Source organism: Musca domestica, unplaced genomic scaffold (assembly GCF_030504385.1).
Source record: "Musca domestica strain aabys unplaced genomic scaffold, Musca_domestica.polishedcontigs.V.1.1 29, whole genome shotgun sequence".
NCBI classification, from domain to species: Eukaryota; Metazoa; Arthropoda; class Insecta; order Diptera; family Muscidae; genus Musca; species Musca domestica.
The window spans coordinates 1,165,427-1,189,602 of NW_026712296.1; the positions used below are offsets into that span (position 1 = coordinate 1,165,427).

Sequence of the window (24,176 nt, forward strand, 5' to 3'; positions counted from 1 at the left end):
TACAAGGCACTTGCGAAACAATTATTCATTATTAAATGATTGAAAATCAAAAATATGACCACTTCTCTGAATGAAATACTAATCGTTCAATTTTATTAATGTTTTTTTAAAAAGTGGTATGTTACAATAATGGATATGACCGCTACCTATCAGAATTACTCAAACTTTGACAGAACAAAATTGACATTGATAAAATTGAAAATTTCAGACAAAATAACAAAATATTTTATTTTTTTCAAAGAATGCTTAAATTATGTCTATGGCACAATGAACGAGTCATCCGTTATTTCTTATCAAGCGCCTCCATATTGAGATCATCGTACAATAAGGAGCTTCGTAAAACTACAGAAATACAACCCTGAGGCTATGTCCACTTCCTGTCAGAATTATTCAAAATTCATCATAAGTGTTTAATCTTTCAATTCCATGGCAAATCTAATTAATATCATTAATGCGCGCCCCACAATTTAAGTTTCTTCCAATAATTGATTTTGAAAAAATTTGTTTTTCAAAACTACTGGCCTGTTCCAGAACCTGCAAGAATCTTTTAATTTTGCCGTTTTTTTTTCGATTTCATAAAAGGAAAATCAGTTATCGTCATTTTCAACATTTTGCTCTCACAAAATTCCACTTTCATGATCTGTTTTTCTATGTCGATATGTCCACATAATTTTAATAAATGTTTGTTTTTTAATTAAAAATTCACTTTTGGAATGATTTTTTTCTTATGCATTCAACAAAATATGTACTTTTCCATTTTTCGATTTATGTATTCAGATAATAATCGATTTTCGATTACCATTTTTCACAATAAAGTTAGCCAACAGATGATAAGATAAATTTTCGACTTTTTGTGGATCTGAAAACAATAATTAATTACATTATTATTACATACGCGTTAATGAAAAGCACAATATCACTATGATCTCAAAATCGAAAATCGATTACCAAAAGCCGCCTCTACGATTTGATAACCACAGACAATAGTCGGCTTTGACGTGATTAATCGATCAATCGAAAGTCGACCTACGTATCCCTGTTCGACAGTTTGATTTTGTGATTGCAATGAAAAAAAGTGCGGGTCGCATTGAGTCGTAAACAAAATTTAACACGAAAATCACGTAAATATTCGAAATATTCAAGTAAATTTGTATGAAAAATGATCGCGATGCATTTAAGAATATATGGCCAATGAAGTTTTCAAGAAAAATCATATGTAATGGTGTGAAAAAATAAATGAAAAATTTTGACGGTGTTTGCGAAATAAGTGAAGAAGAAAGAGAAAATTGTGTTGGAAGAAAATTATAATACAGAGTCATACAAATTACAAAGTGTTTGTGCAAGGTGCAAAGTGAAATTAGCCTACGGAAAGAAAAGCCCGCTTTGGATTAGTCTAAGAATTACAAAAAATATAACAAAATTCATTTTCGTGCAGCCAAATTGTCGAAGGGCCAACGAGCAAATTGGAATAGAGAAGTTAAATCCCACTACTGTAGCCGAATCGATTGATTGTGGAATACGGAAAATAAGGTGATTTGAGAGCATCGGAGAACAAATGTGTATATGTGGTACAGTATTGGGCACTGTATGGAATGAAAGCAGCCATACATCATGTATTGTGTGATATGAATGAAGTACTGATTGCTGGAATGGTAATCGGTAATTGTGAAATACGCTCGATACCGGTTATTTGAATTTATAAAATACCCATTACCAGCAAATTCCTGCAATAATTTGCCGTTTTTTGGGGGGTCTTTCCGGGCGAATGTTGATTTTTCTCTAATTAAGTCTCTGTACCTAATTTTTGTTCATTGTTTTTGTTGGTATGTTGTTGGTTACTTGGCCTTCTACTACATTCGGCAAATCAATGTCATGCTTGTTTTTGTGTAATTATCCAGGTGGCGCTATATGGTTGCTTTGTCAAATCATATATCTTTCTCGCTCTTTCAACAGGGGAAAAATGCAAAGCAATCATGCAGTTATTGTGATGTTACCTGATGTGACAACTTGTCAAAATATTTTAGTATTGTCAATTTTGCGGTTTTTTCGCTCTAATATCAGAGAGTGTTTCATCCATTGGAATTTTGATTAAATTAAAGAAAGAATATAAATGCAACAAGTTGTATCGAGGTATACATGTGTTGATGTTAATTCGGTCACAAGAATAGTAAATATCGTCATCATAGAAGTTGCAATATCTATCTTTGTTAATAAGAACTCGAACATTTTCAGGCTATGGACTTTATTTATAAAATAATTTGTCAGAATTAAGATTGTCCAGATATTTATATTTTCCAAAAAAATTATTTTAAACATTTTTCCTGATTCAGTTAACCTAGTGAGTATACGTCAATTTCATTGCATATACGTCAAATAAATCCATTAGGAGGGCTAACCCAGCAAAAAGCTCTAATGTAATCATGATATTACTTTGTTAAATTCGGCATAAAATAAGAATAAGATATCTATTTCCTTTTTTAAAATGGAATAAATTCCCGAAACTTAAATTGACATAAGGTGTAAGTACATAACCAGCTTGGCATATTTATGTCAAATCATAAGGAAAAAATGCGGGTGGGTCTAGTACGGCTTTGGCATTCTTTGTCCAGATATTTATATTTTCCAAAAAATTATTTTAAATTTATAGTACGTTTACATTTTTCCTGATTCAGTTAACCTAGTGAGTATACGTCAATTTCATTGCTCTAATGTAATCATGATAATACTTTGTTAAATTCGGCATAAAATAAGAATGAGATATCTATTTTCTTTTTTAAAATGCAATAAATTCCCGAAACTTAAATTGACATAAAACCCTCTTAAGGTAAGGTGTAAGTACATAAGCAGCTTGGCATCATGGCTTGGCATATTTATGTCAAATCATAGGGAAAAATAACGGGTGGATCTAGTACGGCTTTGGCATTCTTTTATGATATGTTACCAAAATATGTCATGCGAAGACTTCAAGCTGCTTATGTATTCTCACCTTTATTATGTTGTTCTCGTAAAATTGTTAGTTTTTTTAACTTATAACTTGGAACAAGCTATTCACATAAAAAACGGCATATGGTAAAAAATTATTTGATTCTTCTGTAAAATTAAAAGAATGAGCCGAATTTCCGCTCAGAAGACTCTTTCAGCTAATTCTATTAGATTGTGAGTAGATATAAACATTTCACGAATACATTTTCTACGTTCAAAAAATCGATAAGAAAAAGTTTGCGAACCTAAAGGTTAATGTTTTGGCACATAATATATATATGGAAGGGCATAATTCATCCAGTGTATAATCAAATTTAATTAGGAAAAATGGCTTAAAGCACGGGGTAAATTTGATTTTTATACCAAATACAATATCACATATTTTATGAAATTTGAGCAAAAGTGCTCGATATTTATATCGCAATTAGGACTTTTTTACTGTTGAATTTTTCCATACTTTCTAGTCTCCATGTGACATCTGTTTGTTTTGATTTGAAGACATCTCGTTGCCAAATTTTCCAGTAAAACGAAGAGTTTTTACTTGGACATTTAATTTAATAACAATAATCTTATTTCATTGATTTAAACTTGGGAATTGGTCGATGATATTGAGATTTTCTCCAATAAAATATGTCGGGATTGAAGATTTTTAAAACAAAGAATGCGTCTTAAATCTGATAAAATACTTTCCGTAAGTGAAAAATTGTTATTCTTAAACATTTCGAACTGAGCAGACATCAACACATATGTCTGGTATATAGATTTTATTGCCACACAATGAACCCACTATCGACTTTTTGTGGGGATTTCATAAAAATCTGTCAAAAATTCCAACTTTCTTGTATAACTCCCGAATTGGTTAAAATAACCCTTAACATGTTCATCGTTGGGTAGGTAATTCAATAAGCTTTTAAATTATATCTATATTGCATGATTTGCTTCGGTACAGCCGAATAAAACTCGAATTTTTTATACGAACTTTCGGGTCGAATAACCATGAATTTCAACCGAAAAATTACTTTTCCGTAATCAGGTTAAAAATATCTGCCTGTAAATTTCTGGCTAATACCATCATTGCTCCACATGGAACATGATTTCAATCTGTTGCATTCAGTTGCATGGCGTAAAATAACTAATCTGTATTACAAAAAATAAAGCAAAAACGCTGAATATGCAACATTGATGTCAAAGCAAAAATGTGGCAACACTATTTTACTTCCAGTCACAGCAGCGTTGCATTTGTCAAAGTCACTTTAATCTATTACAATTCAAATGGAAAATGGCGGCGTCGCTGTTTTCTTCTGCCAAATTTTTTGTACATCAAAAATCAAAATAAAGCAGCTTACTCAAATTCTTCCAGTGCTGCTTCTGCTTTTGCTTGTGATGATAGTGACGTTGTTGAGTTCATTGAATTTCTCCATTGCCATCGAAACTTAAATTTACCTAAAAACACAGCAGTTACTCACAAAAAACGTAATTTTCACCAAATAAATATGTCACAAATTTACCTAAGTATCAAAAATAAAGAATATAAGTGAATTGAACGGAAGAAATTGCATTGGAATGATGAAACGGTAGCGTGTTAATCAACCTACGAAAACAATTTACCGAGACGCATACAAAAGATTATCATATACTGGTGTCGACCTGACGAACATACAAACAATCAATGTACAATTTCGATGCTCCCCCAGCGGCGGTAGAGAGTTGCAAAAGAGACCACCTATTTTTTGGGGAAATAACACTTCGGAACATTTGCAAGTCGTTTGTTGTTGGTTTTCTTCAAGTATTTATCAATCTTTAACTTTTACCCTAGGAAAGCAATGCCCGAGAAGTGGATATTCCACCTCATTTGTTAAGCTCACTCCTTTACCTTTGCGGTCAGCATCAAAACATCTGTTACAATAGCAACAAAACAAATAAAGAGGGACATCTACTAATCTGTGAAAGTGGACCAATAAAGTGTCGCGAGCAACAGTCAGTCGCTGGTGTGTAACAATTGAGGCGGATAAAAGTAAACAACGATTACTATGTAATCTGCGCGCCTAAGCAGATAAAACAAAAATAATGAGACAGACGTACACAATAACAACAACGGCAGCAGTAGCATCACCATTAATGTGTACAAGGAGCAGTGTAAACATTTATTGGAACAAATTGCAAATATTTTTGACATTGACAACTTTAACCAATAGCAATAACAACATAACGATATTTCAATTATGCAAATATTTGCTGCATCGTCTGTATGGATATGAGAAACAAAATATGTACACACATATAGATATCGAGGGGTTGTAGAAGGGGGAGTGCTCTTGGCCATCCTTTAAATGCAATGTTGCATTGACGAAAATTCACTTTTCGCCTGACGAAATAATTTGTTTTCAAAAAAAAAAAAACATTTTAAAGAAAGTCACTTTTTTATTATCCTACGCCTAAATGCATCTTTAACGTCCGACTTCTCATGTCCATGATGACCAAGGGGTCTTGAGTTAGTATTTATCTTTGATATTAAAATTAGCATTTGAAAACGCTTGACGAGTAATGTGGTTTCTGTGTTGCTTCAAGCCAATTGCTATCAGATCTTGACACACGACGTCAAATACTTCTGCGATCAGAACAACCAAAGTCATAATTGTGAAAATTTTGAAATACCTATATCGTACTTACTAGGGATATAAAGATAGACTTTTTATCGGCATATCTGAATTATTCCTTTTCTAATAAAAATCAAAATGAGCAGATATTGGCATACAAATCTTTGTCAAACTTAGAGTTTCAGAAGCTCATATCATATTCTAGGATACTACTGATGTTAAAGTTAGTTATTCCTCAATTGTTACATCCGAATGAAAAATAATGCAAGAAAATGCATTGAGCAAACTATAACTTCTCTTTCCAGCTATCTGCGAGATATTTCTCCTCCGTTTTCAAGACCCAGTATCGATTTTTATTTTATCTTATTTGTTATTGCCAGTCCCTGACTAAAAGTCATTAACCGTATAAATATTTCATCATACGGGGTGGTTGTGCCATTCTATGAATGATATTACCTTAGGTGTTACAGACAGATCCATCCGAATAACCATTTGGTGGATAGGCAACCTCCGCCCAGGCACGTAATGAAAGACCTTCATGATATATAGAGAGAGAGAGGTTTAAGAGCGAGCCTCTAGATTAACAGGCCTATCAAGCGGGACTGAATTGTATTTACTCTAACGCGGTCTCAGAATTCATGGAAGGATATAGAGTGAATACTGTACTAGAAGACCATCCCCTTCCATCGCAGTTAAAGAGCGAGAGCTGCCCCGACAAACCCGAATAGTTTTGACACAGTTAAGAACCGGATGGTGCAGCCACGTCAATTCTTATAGAGTTTGAAATAGATATAGTGAATACTGTACTAGGTGAACAACTCCCTCCCATCGCGGCTGAAGAGCGAGAGCTGCTCCGACAAACCCGAGTAGTTTTGGCTCATTTAAGGTCCGGATGGTGCAGCCGCCTCAATTCCCAGTGGGCCCGGATTGACAGCGATGTGCAGATTATCTGCCCAGCTTGTGGCACAGGTCTACATGACACGCTGGACCTATTTCGCTATCCAACAAAACGTACTCACTTAACTCCAGTCTCGTTGTGGGCCCAACCCGTACAGGTTGCATCCTTTTTGAGACTGGACTTGAGGCAGGACCCGATTGAGAGGTGTCAGAACGGACACAGCAGTCTGGCTGTTACAACAACAACCTAACCAGAATTGTTCTTATTAAATATATGTGAAATTTTTCAAGATTATGTTTTGGAATTCTGTCGTTGTCAATTTTCTCTTTTTTTTTCTAAAATAATTGTTGAATAGTTTCTTCATGTAAAATGAAAAGCATTGCCAGGGCATAAATGCCATTGTGAAATAGTCGACCTTTTAAATTGAAGCCAGTTCCGCTCGGCGAAAGTATGACCACAAACACATTTTCAACAGAGGTTTATGTTTTCACGTTGGCTCATTAAAAACTTTCTATGGAATCTGATTTAAGAATATACCAAATTTTATACTTAGTTTGTTCTCATTAAATATATAACAGTGCCTGTGACTTATTCTACCTATCAAAACTTTTTATGAGATGTGTCTTAAGAATATATTTTTGCCATATACAAGTTGTATGCCCTGTTAAATCCTACATGACATCCTACGGTCTGGATAAAACCCTGCACCACCCGGTTAATGATTGATATCTTGAAGTGCGGCTGGTAAATTCTGAAACATTATCTTATGTTCTTGCAATTATTTCTGTTTTATCGAGTACGATTCTGATTACTGCTTGGACAAGGACTTCAGATAGTAAAAATGTTGGTTAATGCAACATAGTTTCCAATTGATGTTGACTCCAATTCATGTTGCTATATTTTTTGACAAAGACTATATTCTAATTCTAAAATTTAGACTTAAAATGTGTTATGTTTGTGTGTGCTGTGTTCTTGTGTAAAAAAAAACCAGAGTGCTTGTCATATTATGTTCAAAACAATGCCCAACTTGTAACTCATATTTCTTTATTCATAAACACAAGATATGTTTTAAAGTTTATTACTAATAAAGGTTTTTATTTATTTTTATACTTTTAAAGCTCGCCAAGCAACAGCAACAGCAACAAAAATATCAATACATACATAACTCAACCGTTTAATAAGCAAAAAGAAATATACATAGAATAAAGCAACAGGCCGATTCGATTTCATATGAATTTGCAGCGGCTACTATACCAAAACATTCAACCACAATAATATTCTTACCACCAAAACCAATAAAAATAACTCAACAACAATCAAGAAGCAAGCAACTAACAAATTAGCAGCATTCATCCCTTTGCAATATGAAAGCGAGTTCTGAGTGTGTCTAAATCACAACGGCATCAACGAAAATGAAACGTCTAATAGTATTATCAAATAATTAACCATTAACCAGCTGAAGACACAGTAACAAAGTTGTTGGTTCAACTTTAGCTTGGCAATAACTCACACACTCAGCACAAAATCATAAGATCTCATTGAAGTGTTCTTCCAAAGAGTCCTTCTGCTTAGATTTTTGCCGAAAATTGTTTGACGCGCAATGAATTCAAGTCAACCAACACAAGCGGCTCCCGGCAATCGTATAACATTTACGAGTCAACAGCTACCCAATGGTACCATCAATATTGGGGGTGCACACGGCGGTTCCATAATATCAACATCACAATTACCCAATACGACGACAATAAAGACAATAACATCCAGTGCCGCTGGACAACAGCAGCAGCATCATTCTTTACCACAACAGGTACAAGTCCAACATCATCAGGTTTTACAATCAGCAGGTCAGCAACAGGGCAATCCAGTTGGTGCTGGTGGCAATCAGCAACCACAGCAATCAGTAGGTGCCACACAAACGCAAACTTTAGTTATAAAATCTAATCATGCCGTTTCATTACCGGCGGGTATTGTCTCAAGTGCACCCGGAATAGTAACTATGACCAAGACCATACAACAGGTATGGGCTCCATATGGAAAACAATCATAGCCCACATATGAATACCAAAGCCTGTAGTCAATTGTCTTTGAACGAAAAATAGTACTCTATATTTTTGGATTCTTTTAATTTGCTCAGATCGTATTGTGCGTTTTCTTTCTTTCTTTTTCTGTTCCATTTAAATTAAATTATAGTGCTAGCTTTATATTTTTTTGATTTTTACTCTTTTTTTGTTTTTGATCTCGTTGTCTAAAAATTATAGGTTGCTTTTAGCAATACCCAAAATTGAAAAGGTTCCACGCTTCATCTTTTCTTTCTCATTTGTCAATTGGTTTATTTGCTTCTATAATTAGTGAAACAGAAAACATTTTCGGAATACCATTTTCCGATACTATATAGTTACTGTTTTTAGAAGACACATGTGGAATAGATGCCAAAAATTGAACTATACCAAACTAGCACTATAAGTTAATACTCATTTTATTTCGTGGAAAGCTAATTATTTCCTCTAAGCTTACGGGACTTAGTTTTATTACTGTAAAATGATCTGTGTCAAGCTTAAAATTCCCTTTCCTCAAAATTTCCAAATGTTCTTTTTTTCTTGCAAAGAACATTGTTTTTAAAATATATATATATATTTTTAATTTTTACAAATGTGTGGGATACATAAATATCTTAGAAAACGCCGCTGGACTTGTTGCTTGCTTTACACAAAATTTTAATTTAATTTTTATAGTTGTTGATTTGTAGCTCTAAGTAGTTGTAGTTTGTACCCTTTATATAGATGCTTAACTAAGAAAACATATAATTATGATTATAACATTTGCAGATGAAAACAGAAACTCCTTAATAATATTCTATCCTGAATACATGTGTTGCCAGTTTCTATCAGAATTTACCGGAGGTTGTAGAGTTCCCTATATTTTAGCATTTTCCATTTATGTACATCATTTTTGAGCAGTAAATTTTGCATTAAGATACAGCGGGACCATGTAATATTACTATGTCACAGAAATGTAATGCATATAACTAATTTGTTCTAAATTTTGTCATTTGAGTGATATATATATTTTTTTATTATAACCTCAGCATTATGGCTAGAGAGTGTAGACAGGGTGAGATAAAAAACTGCAACAAAGTCAAACGCCATAGTTTTTACATTTTTTTATATATTTTGTTGAACGAAAGCAAAAAAATTAATGAAAGCATCAAATTATAGAATAAGTTTAGATTTATTCGAATCGGTCACCTTTGGCACGAATTATGGCCTTCAAACGGCCAATGAAACCGTCACACGCTGCCCGAATGTTGCTCTGCGGTATTTTGCGTCATTCCCGGCGAAGCGCTTGCTGCAGGTGATCGACTCTTTGGTATTTTTAGTGCCAACCTTGCTTTCCAAAACACTCCAGACACAATAGTCCAACGGCTTGGTATCCGGAGATTTTGGAGGCCATTTTGCGCTGGAAATGAAGCGAGGAACCTCATTTTGTAACCATTCTTGGGCGGCGCGTGCTGAGTGCGATGGCGCTGAGTCCTGTTGGAATGTTCAAGGTCAGCGGGCAAAATGTTTGCGTGCCCAAGGCATTTATTCTGATGCTACGATCGATTAATATGAGCGGAGAGCGACCATCGGCTGTTATGGCGGCCCACGCCATCACCATGGCCGGCGCTTGAGTTCTGGTGGCCAACCGAAGGTGCACATTTTCAGCTGACCTCTTTGGCAAGTAAACACGATCATTTTGTTTGTTTACAAACTGCTGGACAACGAATGTTTTCTATTCGGCAGTTCACTTTCGACCAAGCGAAGCAACTCTTTAGCTCTTTTAAGTCTATTTTCTTTCTGTTGCGGTGTAAGTTCTTGCACTTTTTGGAATTTCAATGGCTACCCGAGCTCATTTTTTAATATTTGCCATTTTTTGGCCACTGAAACGCGGCTTTCGATCAAGTCGCTTCTTTACTTTTCGAACCATTTCTGTTGATGTTGCTGGTTTCTTCCGTCCACTTCCTTGACGTCGAGCCACGCTACCAGTATCACGAAAGCGAGCAATGGTACGAGACACAAAAGTTTTATTCACATTTAAATTCTGGAGTGCTCTAACGATAGCCACTTTTGGTTTTCCAGCCAAATATAAAGAAATCACACTATCACGCTTGAATTCCATCACAAATAACTTTTTTTCTGGAAAATTTTCACCAAAATGCTTTTGTACGCTTGTTAACAATATGATTCACTGGGATTATTATAACAACTGTCGGACGAGTGGATTAAAAATGACAGCAGTCTGAAGTTGGTTGCAGTTTTTTCATCTCACCTTGTATATCATTTGATACGACCAAAACGTGCTCTTCGACATAACAGTTTTATTAGACACCACCCCCTCCAAATAGGTTTCAAAATGTTGAAAAACAAAACGCTCAAAGAAAGTGAAATAAACATCCAAATCCGTCGATCCATCCCCTCAAATTTTTCACAGGCAAAAATTTTTGTTAACACAAGATCTGTTTTAAAGATGATATACATCTGCCAACCCTTTCGGGTACTTCACCTCCCACAAAGGGTCACAATTTTCAAACGTATATCTGTCATAGCTTGCGAAACAAGGCGGCGATTCTTTACAATTTGCTACATCTAAATATTTCTCTTAACCAGAAATCTGATATGAATATGTAATTTGTTCGATTTCCTTCAAATATTGCACATACCAACATTTTTATCTGTATTAGATGAAGTATGAAAAGAGAATTTTCGGTCCGCTATATCTGTCACATCACGCATATTTGTATATTTTCAAAAAAATTGCATATCTCATATCAAGTACAGGAAGTAGTCGATAGAGTTGAAATTTGTCAGGTTGTAATATTTGTATCAGCCTTAGGTCAGACACGAATTGACCAATTTTGACCAACTGCTTCGGATCCTCCCCCATAAAGAGGCAACACTTTTGTTTAATCAAAAGTCAAGTCTCGTCGGCAAAACTGTTTTATTTTATCATTCCTAGTTCGAATTTTTTAAAACTCATCCATCTAAAAATACCCATAGCACCCATATTCTAGTACAAAAGTTGCCCATATTAATTCCTTAATTTTTGCGTATCCCGCTTTTGTAAATTCAATGGGTAATATTTTATTTCTCAAGGTAAGACATTTGTATATCAGTGCTACATGGATATTGCTTTATCGGACAAGAAATTTGGTCTCAAAAAAAAAACGTATTGCTCCGCATAGCACCTGTGATTCTTCTTCTGTTATGTTGTTGTTTCCATATGAGTGTGACACTACATATTTCTACAAATGAAAATACGAAAAAAATAAAATTATGGTCTTTCTTTTTTCTTTTGGCCAAAATTATTCATAACATTTAATTACTTATCTTCATGAACGGACAAACAAAATGGACTCCTCTATTATGTTTTACCATTACCTTACCATTTTTTGAGTTCATATAAACTATTTCTACAGCAATTCTTAGTATGCTTAAATCCAGTTTATTTTAATATAAAAACAATTGCATGGTAGTAGTAATGTTTGCTTATAGAAACACAGTTTAGAATATAACTTAGATTATAGCAATTATTAATATTAAAACATTATAACAATAATTTTTCGTTTTTTTTTTCGAAATGATTAGGGTGGTCAGCCAATTATTAATTCCATGCTACCAGCTGGTGTAGTAGTCGGTATGCGTCCTCCTGCTTCACAACAACAACCAAAGAATGTCCAAGGTAATACAATGGGGAGAGTGGTCGTTGGAGGACCACATATGGTGGGAACGAGACCTCAAAGTCCGGCGGTAAGTAAACAATTCACATTAAAAAGAAATTGAAACTGTATATTGTAAACTTTAAAACACCATTATTAATACCAAAAAAAAAAAACCATAACCAGACTTACTTTTAACAACTACTAAAAAATGGAATGAATGGTAAATTGTTGTTTTCATTGGAAAGAAACGAAATACTACCATCCCAAATCTACTAACTACAATATTTGTTTTATATTAATATATATATATATATATATATATCCTTAAATTTCCCGCCTTTGATTCGTTTCGTTTTTTTTTCTTCTTTTTTTGTGAATTTCTTTTCCGTAGATTACACTAAGTACACTAACCCCGGGGCAAACGCCTGCACTCATTTTGAAAACCGAAAATGGATATCAATTATTGCGCGTAGGGGGTGCTACATCTGGCCCGGTGACACAAACAATTGGCACTAATTCCACAAACCCAACACAAATACGCTTGCAAACTGTTCCAGCTGCTGTAAGTAGATTCACAGGTCCACCTTTAGCACTACGTAAAACGATTGTAAGATCATCCACTTCCACCTCCACCACCACAACTACCACCCATCACCATCACCACCAACAGCAACAACAACAGCAATCGCAACCGCAACAGCAACAAGCAAAAAAACAACATCAACAACAGGCAACAGCTACGTTGAAACAGATAAAACAAAATGTAATTGTCCTTGCTAACGATGGATCTCACTACCGATCCATCCATCTCTTGTCTCTTCATCCTTTTCTGAATATTTTTTCTTTTCATTATGACATTAGTTTTCTATTTTTAATTTGATGATGATAATCTCAGAATTTGTTGATGCTTTTTTTTTGTAAAAGTGAATGAAGAAAATATTTGGACGATTTTGTTATAATTATTATATCTCGTTTCTTGTTGTTTAGTTGAGTCCTTGATATTGATTTTTATAGTGGTATTTTATTATAAATTAAATCACACAATTATACGATACTTATACGATCAATTCAGTTGAAGAAATGCAGTGACTTTATAATTTTTCAAATAATACACTGACTTCCGAAATGAAAAAATAATAGATGTTCAGGTTGCGTTTAAATTGCAAACTGATTCAAAATCCGCATTATTCAACTGACTCTATTTTTACGCTCTAAACAAATAATTATTTCAAGATAAAATATGTTGAACTTCAAGCCACTACACTTTTTGAACAAATAAGAAAAACAGGCAGCTAAGTTCGTCCGGTCCAATCTTTTAATTCCCTCCACCATTTGGAAGGAACTTGGAAAATTGAAAAAATGTGAAAACTACCACTTAAATGAAAATCGTTATATGGGGACTATACGAAGACGTGAACCTGCATACGAAATTTTTTGTCATAGGCTGTAGTACCCATTGCGAACTTCAAATACGAAATTTTAAATAATTCCATCAATGTCCCTAAAATCATGAAAATGCCGAATATCGGAAGGTAACGTTATATGGGGGCTATACGAAGAAGTGGACCCGCATACAAAATTTGTAGTACCCATTGCGAACTTCAAATACGAAATTTGAACTTATTGCGGTAATGCCCCTAAAATCATGAGAATGTCGAATATCGAGAGGTACCGTTATATGGGGGCTATACGTAAACGTGGACCGATATGGCCCATAGACAGACGGACATGGCGAAATCTTCTTAGAATTTTACGCTGATCTAGAATATACATATATTTTGTAGGGTCTATCATGAATATTTCGAGGAGTTACTAACGGAATGACAAAACTAATATGCCTTCCATAGAATGATGGAGGGAATAAAAATTATGTATCAGCCCGATTTCCTTATATTATAACAGCCAATTTTACCAGATCCCCATGGTTTCTCTGTGTAGAAATCTGAATCTGATATACATGCTCTTTAGAGTTAAAAATCTTATGCTAGTCGTAGGCACCGCGCTTTACCCTCTTTGCCATAGTTGCAGCTAAGCTCTGAGGGAAAATAAATCAATTTCAGAAATCGTATAACTTTTTATTCCGTGAAAAACGGAATATATTCTACATATAATCTATTGGAAGTAACTATACATGCAGAAGAAGGCATCTTGACCAAAGTTTTAAAAAACTCCATAAAAGGCGCAAAGATATAGGCCTTATATAGGCCTAAATGCGTGACATTGGCATTTATGTTACAGATTTGCAGTTCGATATTGCAAAACCACATTTTTAAATTGGACTTCCTAAAAGACTTTTTTGGAAATAGTATATAAACTTTTTTCTATGCTGGTAAAATTATTAGGCTTCTATTATATATTACATACATACATTTTCCTCATGGATATCACTTTCGGGGTCCTGCCAATTATAACTATGCTTATATTCTAAACGTAGCTGGTGATTCTATTTGTCGAATTTATCTTTGGGTTTAAGTTATTACATTTTGTTTTTACTGTTTCGCCTAGATGTTTGAGTTTTGTTAATTTTCTTTTTTTATATAGAAATAAATATTATTTGCCACAAATATTCCTATTTTTTTAAAATTAAGTTTTCATATAAAGAAATCATTTGCCTTGCTGTAGTATTGCTTCAGTGTTGCCTATTTGTAAATATCATGAGAATATTTTTTTTCTGCTTCAAAAATAATTTAATTTCATTTAAAGTAGACATTGTAATTTTTGTTTTTGATTTTTTCTGTCCTTTGACAATTTATTGTTTAATTGTGCAAAAACAATTTTGTTTGTGTAAATATTTGTTTTACAAGTGCTTGAAAATAAAACTCATATCCATTCCAATCGTCTTATGCTGAACCTCCCGTCTTTTTGTTTCTTTTGTCTCATTTAATTAATCATTTGTTTTGTCTGCAAAAATCTCTAGTCAATATCAAATACCTCTACGGCCAATAGCATTGTGGTAAATTCAGTGGCAAATTCCTCCAATTCCCAGCCCACACATGTGTACACATCCCAGGCAAATATATCGGCGTTATCACATCAACAGCAAACAACGACAAATGTTGTCACATCAATGCAACACCAGCAGCAGCAACAATCACAGCAGCAACAACAATTCCATACGCAGACGCAACATTTGCAAAGTCAACCTCAAATAACTCAAATCCAAACAATACCAGCGCATCAAACTTCATCCGGAGCCCACCTACAGCAAACAAATCAACAGCAGCAACATCATACAACAACAAATAACACAACAATGAACAATGTGAATAGCGGCAACAGTGGCGGTGCTGGGACAACAACGACCACGACGCCACAAAGTGCAGCGGCCCAGGGTAATACCAAAGAGAAGTGTCGAAAGTTTTTAGCCAATCTTATAGATTTGTCAACGCGAGAGCCCAAACCAGTTGAGAAAAATGTGCGCAATCTAATACAGGAGCTTGTAAATGCCAACGTAGAACCCGAAGAGTTTTGTGATCGTCTGGAAAGATTACTGAATGCCAGTCCCCAGCCCTGTTTAATAGGATTTCTAAAGGTAAGTTAATAACAAGTGAAAAGCTGTAAGTTCGGCCGTAAGTTTAAATTTGGCAATTTAAAAACAAAATAATAATAATAATACTAATAATAAAATCCTTTAAAAATTCTGTTGAAATCTTAAAAATACCGAATGTAGTCGTTATATTAGGGTCTATACGACGACGTGGACCTGTAGAGGTATCTTTTGTCATAAGCCATTACAGTATTCAAATCCGAAACTTGAAACAATTCCGGTGATTAATGCCGCTAAAATCATTAAAATACCGAATATCGAGTGGTTCGCTACATCTCCTCTCACATCAGATAGGTTTGCATCCACGGTGTATTAACGTGTCGTTCTTAGCCATTTTAGTCTTCTGGCTAGCTGAAGAATGACTGCTGGTTCGATGACGGAGAGGGAGGACAAGTCTGGCAGAAGTTGCTTACCCAGTAGCCTCTGTTTCACTCCTATAAGAGTTGGGTAGTGGCAGAATAAGTTTCCTCCTCGTCCTCACAAAACCTGCAGTATTCAGTGTCGTCACTCTCTCCCCATTTGGATTTCATGGCCTTTATGTTGCAGTGTCCTGTAATTAGGCCTATCACAAGCTTCAAGTTCAGCTTTGTCATGGATATGGGTGACCTAGATCTCCATTCACCGGCCAAAACTTTTTGGAGACAAGATAGTGCTTATGCAGTACTTGGAAGAAGTGGCATAAGGGTGGCTTCACTGAGCGATATGTTGCAGTGTCCAGGGACCCAACAGAGTTTAACAAACGCCCTAAACTTCTCTGCCTTCCAGAACTGCAATAGATTTGAGTGTAAATTAATTTAGGGCTTTTAGGGCCGCTTGACTATAGACTATGGATATAAAGTAGTTCAAAGGTGTGCCTAGGTGATATCTAATCGCTAGCTACAGCTTGATTTCCTATGCTCTCCACATACTTGAAAATGACGGAGTGTCCAGAGGGCTGACTCCGCCATTGTCCCAGGGCACACCTAACAGCTTGTTCCTCTACAAATAAACCTAACGGTTTTATGTTTTAAGTCCTAAACGCGCCTGTAATTAGTAGCGATGCAACTCTTTGGACATTATCAATGCTTTTACTGAAGGTAGTTTTCCCTAAGGAGTGCCACCAAACAAGAACTCCATAGGTTAGAATTGGTCGGACGACTGACTTATATAACCATTTGATTATGTTAGGCTTGAGTCCCCAGCTTTTTCCTAGGCAGGCATAAATTGCAATTAAGCCCTTCTTCGCTCGCTCCTCTATGACCCTCTTCCAGCTTTGTTTTTGGTCTAGGACGGTACCGAGATATTTGGCTTCCGAAGAAAGGCTTAGCATATTTTCGGTATTTTGATGATTTTAGCTACATTATTCACCGATTTTTTCGCAGTTTCGCATTTGATTATTGTAATGGTTTATAACAAAAGTTGCCTATGCACGTCGTCGTATAGACCCTAATATAACGGCTACATTCGGTATTTTTAAGAATTTTACAGAATTTTTAATGGATTTAATGTTTTTTTAATTGCCAAATTCGTTCCAAATGGTGGAGGGTATTCAAAGTTCGGTCCGGCCGAACTTACAGCATTTTTATTTGTTTTGTTTTTTACATTAACAATGCATTTTTCACTGTTTAACCTTCTAAAAATTTTAATATTTACTTTTACAGAAAAGTTTGCCATTGCTGCGGCAAGCGCTGTTTACAAAAGAATTGGTAATCGAAGGAATAAAACCACCGCCGCAACATGTTGTGGGAGGAATTACCATACAACAACAATTGCCGGTAAGTTTCTACGAATTTTCCATATACATTAATAAAACATTTTGTTAATATTGATATTTCTTTCTTTGCAGAAAATTCAAGCACAGATCCGTCCCATCAGTCAAAATCAAACAACCACAATTGGACAGACACAAGTGCGCATGATAATACCTGCCTCGGCGTCAAGGCCCATTGGTCATACGACCATAACAAAACAACCGACTAGCGGTATACGTATACAGGGACCCGCGAATGGGCCACGTCTAATAAATACTCAAATAAGAGGACCAATGTCGCAACCAACAACGGCGCAACTGCAAACCCAATCCTCACATGCGGTAAGTCAAATTATGAAATTAGATTTATTAATTTTAACCTGTCCCATTTTATTGACAGAATATCGTCCAAATACGTGCGCCCACAGCAACGCAAATAAGTCGACCTGCCACGGTTCAAATACGTACGTCTAAAGCAAAGAATACAACGACACCCACGGCTAGTCCTGGTGCTGGCATCACACATGTCAAAGTGGGGCAGACGCAAATTAAAGCTATTTCATCATCGCCCTCACCTGCCATTTCATCACAACCACCATCGTTGGCTGCCATTTCCAATAATGTACCCACAGGCTCGTCGCTATCATCATCAGCATCGATTCTCTCCACCATCAATTCGGTAGCTAGTAATAGCGTGTGTAGTGTATCAGGTCTGCCGATACCTTCATTACCCACCGTGCAATTACCGCCAGCAGTGTTGGCTCAACAGCAACAACAACAGCAGCAATTGCAGCTGAACTCGACACATTCGTTGATTAGCACAAATACGTCGTCTTCGTCGTCCTTGGATCACATAAAGACGGAAATCAAAGGCGGTAGCATAGCCACAATCATCTCTGCACCCTCAACGCCCACTCAACAAGCTAACAAAGCCCCTGCCAAAACGTCTACAGCTTCTGTCAATAAGGCAGCGGCGAAAAAGAAAAGAGATTTAGCGGACAAAGATCGAGATGAATTGAAAATCAACAACACCACGTCGGCGGCATCTAGTGCCGCCTCATTTTTCCAGCAACCTTCCATATCAATGTCCTCATATGGAGATGATGACATCAACGATGTTGCCGCAATGGGTGGTGTCAATTTGGCCGAGGAAACTCAGCGTATCTTGGGTTGTACGGAAAACATCGGCACGCAAATACGTTCGTGTAAAGACGAAGTGTTTCTTCATTTACCCGCCCTACAAGCACGCATACGTGCCATGGTAATGGAACGTGGCCTGGAGGAACCATCACAAGATGTAGCTGTGCTAATCTCTCATGCGTGCCAAGAACGACTGAAAAATATTGTTGAAAAACTGGCGGTAATAGCGGAACATCGCATTGATGTAATTAAAGTAAGTCGCCGATCTACATTCTGTGATGAATAATCAATATTAATTGTTTGTCTTTTTGTCTTGTTTCACAGTTGGATCCCCGTTATGAAGTGACAAAGGATGTCCGGGGACAAATTAAGTTTTTAGAGGAACTCGATAAGGCTGAACAAAAACGTCACGAAGAATTGGAACGTGAAATGCTTTTACGTGCAGCAAAATCAAGATCTAAAGTGGAAGATCCCGAACAAGCAAAAATGAAAGCGAGGGTAAGTTGTTGACAAAAATGAGCGAAGAGAACATAATTTCCTAAATTTACAAAAACATGGGTATGCACTGAATTCATTTGCGAGTACAAAAAACGTCATTAAGAAATTACTGATCTAAAAGATATGTCAGAATGAGAAACTGGTGCAGACTTGGTAAATGTGCATGCTTCACCAAGGTAGTCACGTTCTTATCCTTGTAGCAGTAACCAATATTCGCCATTTAAAATCTGCTAATCAGGTTTAGCTTCAACATTGGATTGCCAAAAGGCTATGAACATTATTTTTAGTTTTTACCATTTTATTGTCGGGACTTGTTTTAACAAGACACTAAGCTAGTTTGTACTTTTAATTAATTTAACAAATTTTATTTTACAGGCTAAAGAAATGCAACGTGCTGAAATGGAAGAGCTAAGACAACGCGACGCCAATATGACAGCTCTGCAGGCCATTGGTCCTCGAAAGAAATTAAAATTGGATGGTGACGGGGCAAGTTCTGGTCTGGTAAGTTACAAGATATGCGAAATATGTCTATAAAAATTGTTATGTTATTAAAAAAAAACAATCTATTTGTGTTTTAGGGTACTGGTGCAAGTAACGTTTTAGGAACATCCGGAACACCACCGGCACCCTTAAGGCCGCGTATCAAACGTGTCAATTTACGTGACATGCTTTTCTTTATGGAACAAGAACGTGAAACGTGTCGAAGCCAAATGTTGTATAAGGCATATCTTAAGTGATGCATTATTTTTAGAATACACTGTATAAAGATGCAAACAATGATGTTCTACTGTTATTTATATTTTTAACATAACAATATAAAAAACACCTTTTCGGTTCTTGTCATATACATATATTTATATATTTTTCTACTATACTTCCGATTTTAAGATCAGCGCTTCAATTTTTGTTATCTTGTTTTGTAATTTTCTATCTTTTGTATTTCGTATATTGCTGAAAAAAAAAACAACCGCCCCTCTTCGATTATTATTACCTTAATTTTCTTTTCGTTTAGAAAATCAAATATTGCTTCCAATTGCGCGAGAAACTACTGCAACAACAATACCATGTATATGTAATGTTTTGTGCTCCTCAAGGATCTTTGTTTTTATTTAACCACAATATATAAGCAGACAAAAAACCTTATTTTTATATTAGCAATATTTTCTTTTGTTTAACAATTGAATTTTTTATTTCCGTTTTTTTTTATTTATTTTTTTTCACTAAAAGACTTTCTTTTGAAAAGTTTTTTTTTAGATTCTAGTTTCCTTTCTCTAATTTAGAGTAGCGTTGATATTCACTTATGTTTTCTGATATATTGTTATTAATTAAACATCAACAACAGCAAATAGTTAAACAAAGCCCCCCAGAGAACATAACATAAAGAAATAATCATTGAAAATATAATTCTTGTAAAATATGGCCTTATAATGTTAGATTTGTAAAATTTATAAATATTTGTAAATTAAAAACAAGCGATTTTTATAACATTTCCTCATTTAGTTTCATTATTTTTCCCATTAAAAAAAGAAAACATAGAAAACAAAATTAAAATGTAAAATTTATGAAAGAAAACATAGAATTGTGGTTACAAACCTTTAAACAAATCCTATATCCTATATTGGGATAATATATTAAACAAAAAAAATAACGTTGAAATCTTTTTAATACAACATCAACTGTAAAACTTTATTGGTAGTCATTAATCAATTTTAGGTGTAACTTAGAAAAAAAAAAAGAAATTCAAATAAAATATACAGTTACATTTTTAACATATTTAATTAAATTTTAAAATTACTTATTTGATTTTATTCGCAGTTATTTGAATTTAGGGGTAAACCTTTTCTTTTGACTTGTGAGAAGACATGTCGTCGAAGTGCAGAGACCGACATAATTTGACTTTTGGTAGTCATAAAAGGTGGGCATTTTTCTGGCAGTGGCCATTTAAAAGAGCGACAACATCAATTAATTTGAGAATTATATCAACATTTTGGAATATATTTTCGAATTTTTATACTTATTCAATTTACACTACCACTTCAACATTTTAACCAAGATAGTTCTGGAAAAAATATGCCAAATAATTAGAAAGTTATCATACCTTGCATAGCATGTGTATTGCTTATTTCGCCTCTGTTCTGAATTGTTGTCATTTTTAAATTCCTTCGATGCGACATATCAAACATTCTTGCAGACTTTTTTTTATACATTTTACTTTTACTCAAAAACGAAGGTATTCCAATAAAAAAAATATCAACTCTGTTCTAAATGCCAAAACTTTTATGAATTCAACAACAAATCAGACACAATTCAACAATTGTTCTTTTAAAAGCCTTTCTGTAAACAGTGACTGATACATCGGTTTGGAATTGTAAACTAATAAGAACTTCATCTTTCCACGATATCCAGGGTTCACATAAGCCTATATTTTAATTTCCTAAAAAATGATTTTAAAGTCGAACACGTTTGGCCTTCTCCCGCTATTTCTTATTCTTCTTTATCCTGTCATTTTCTTATTGACAATTCCGGGAGTCTGCTTAACATTCAAAAATGATATAACCGAACTGAGAATGTATTTCAGGAAATCCATTTTCACTAAGTCGAGTTTAAAGTCACGCTCAGCCTTTCCTGCCTTTCGAATACCAGCGATTTATTATATTACTATATTCAGTCGTAGTAACGATTACTTTTAGATAGTCTTGTAATTAGATATTTTGACAGTCTTCCTATTTCAAATTAAAAGATTTTGGGAAACAGTCCTTAAGGCGAGTATTGGTCAGGATCGTTTCGAACTACCAAATGCAGAAAGTTTTTCTTTGAAATTTGAAACCAGACAAACCCTGTACTTCGTCTGTAAATTATTACAGATTGGTGTTGTATTAAAATCTCGTCAAATTTTATTTCCCAATGAAAAAATAGTAATAATCATGTATAAATATATATGTAGTTTAAACAATAAATGGAAGGATCCATATATTGGTCTTGAAAAAATGAAAACAAATTAACAATATCAAATTGAAAACCATTTTGTAATTAGACAAGAACAAAAAAAAAAAAAAAACACACAGTTATATTAATTACAATAATTAAAAAAAAAGTTTAGAATTTTTAAGCCTTACATTAAGTTATTTATAACAAAACAAAGTGAAAACTAAGGAAACAAGTGAAGAAAAATAGCAAAAGTGTTAGGTAAAACTATATAATAAAGAATTATACGAAATAAGTGAGATAACGTTTCATTTACATTAACAAAAACAAAAAAGTAACAACTCCAAAATAAACTCCCACAGTTGAACTTGAAAAAACAAAACAAGTTGTATAATTTCCTTATTTTTTCAAGTAAACAAACCGACAAAATAAACGAAATACATGGGAATTTTTGTAAAATTATGAAAGGACAAAGATATCTGATTGATTTAACAAAAAAGATAACAGTACATTGAAAAAAATAGCATAAATCGTGTAATAAAATAATAATAAATCCAAAAAACAATATAATTGTACATTTTTCTAGTGAAATTTTAAATAATAACTATGCATAAACAAATAACAACAATAAGAACAAACGACGAACCTTTAAACAATTGCAATAGTAATACTGCTCTATCAAACACAAAAGAACCCGTCAATATTTATTTAACATCCATATTCCTTCCAATATCCATCCCCCATAATAAACAATAATCAAATATCCCTTAAATCCATAACATTTCACTTGTCGGACCTTTGGACTTTCATTTAAATATTGTATTTCTGTTTTAAATAAATTACACGGTGTTACATGGACCCAAGTCGACCTAAAGAACTAAATTTATTTTAACATTATCTAAAATGTTCGGCCCAATTAGGGTTGTCGTTTCTATAGTCGTCGTCGATGTTATGTGGAAGTCGTCATCGCCGTCGCTTCGATTCAAAAACGGTATTACGGTTTTTTAGTTTAAAAAAGTTGGCAACACTCCCTTGTTGTTAACAAGAAAGTTAAAAAAACTTTTGTATTTTGAATCGTAATTTCTTCTCTTTCGGAAAAAAATATAGTGAAAATGAATATAATAAATGCTTTATATCGCTTAAGTTCAATTGAGGATGAACAGGAGAAGGTATTAGAAGAGCAGCGGCCAGTACTAAAGCAGCAAACAAACATATTTTCATTACCTGACTCCAAGTAAGTACATATTTTAATTAATGTTATTAAAATATGTTCTTGAAACAATATAGGTATCGCTTATGAAAGTACCTATCCAACAAGTTGATTGGGTTGTTTAAAGCGGGTCGGAAGTTATAGTCAAATTATCGATTTTCTGGGTCCAGAGATATTCTCTTCTAGATTTCGGAATTTCCAGTCAAAAATATGTGTTTTTCGGAATCAGGGTAAAATTACCGAAAATTCAAAAAAATCAAAACGTTTTTACTAAATTAGAGTTGTTTCAATTGGCCACAGTATTGAGGTTTTTAGCGCTAGGATCTTAAGAGACCAGTGTCGGAAATGACTTCAATATTTCCAAATTGTTTTGCTATTGTTATATTCATGGTCGAACGTCAAATACAAAAATCGTCGACTAAAAAATTCAATGTCGTCACAATTTTTACGGCGACAGATATTCTCTAAAAACGACTTCATGTCGACATTATATCGACAATGATAACAGCAATTATTCATCGCTATCGACAAAAACTGACTATCCTAATGCCGTTATTGTCGCCTCCACTTCCTTTTGCGACGACGCCGATTTTCTATGTTTTTTTAATTAAAAAATATGTGTAGATTATATTTTGAAATTACTAATAGGATTTCAAATACTGCATGCTGATGAAGAGATAAAGTTTAAGGAAGGTCAAAATTCATATTGTTTTAACAGATGTCCGTCTTCGGTTATTATACGCTTAAGTTTAGCTATTGAAAATGATAAATGGCATATATATTATATATTTTTTGATCTCATCGGCACGCTATATGCTCACCTCCAAAAATTTGATTTCACAAGCTGTTGTAAGATTTGGTTTTATTGAAACAATTTTGACCCGAAAAGCTATCATAAACTATTGTAATGGCAAAAATCAATTGTCCTTAAAATCCCCATGTCTTTAAAATG

The 24,176-nt window shown here is 34.4% G+C and overlaps 1 protein-coding gene across 5 annotated transcripts; it reads left to right on the plus strand.

The window, feature by feature from the left end:
* Nucleotides 1–1,051: 1,051 nt before the first annotated feature.
* On the plus strand, nt 1,052–20,737 carry LOC101896240 (transcription initiation factor TFIID subunit 4). 5 transcript variants are annotated; one of them, XM_005186605.4, is made up of 11 exons: nt 1,052–1,530; nt 7,596–8,494; nt 12,102–12,263; nt 12,567–12,737; nt 15,093–15,707; nt 17,363–17,476; nt 17,548–17,793; nt 17,852–18,844; nt 18,916–19,089; nt 19,465–19,590; nt 19,668–20,737. In XM_005186605.4, the coding sequence occupies exons 2-11, from the start codon at nt 8,078–8,080 to the stop codon at nt 19,824–19,826; spliced, it is 3,177 nt and encodes a 1,058-aa protein (XP_005186662.1). In that variant the 5' UTR covers nt 1,052–1,530; nt 7,596–8,077; the 3' UTR covers nt 19,827–20,737. The 5 variants fall into 5 exon arrangements, with proteins under 5 accessions (XP_005186662.1, XP_019893443.1, XP_011293808.1 ...); XM_020037884.2 differs by lacking the exon at nt 1,052–1,530 and adding an exon at nt 4,263–4,455; XM_011295506.3 differs by lacking the exon at nt 1,052–1,530 and having other exon boundaries at nt 7,596–8,377.
* The last annotated feature ends 3,439 nt before the right edge of the window (nt 20,738–24,176 follow it).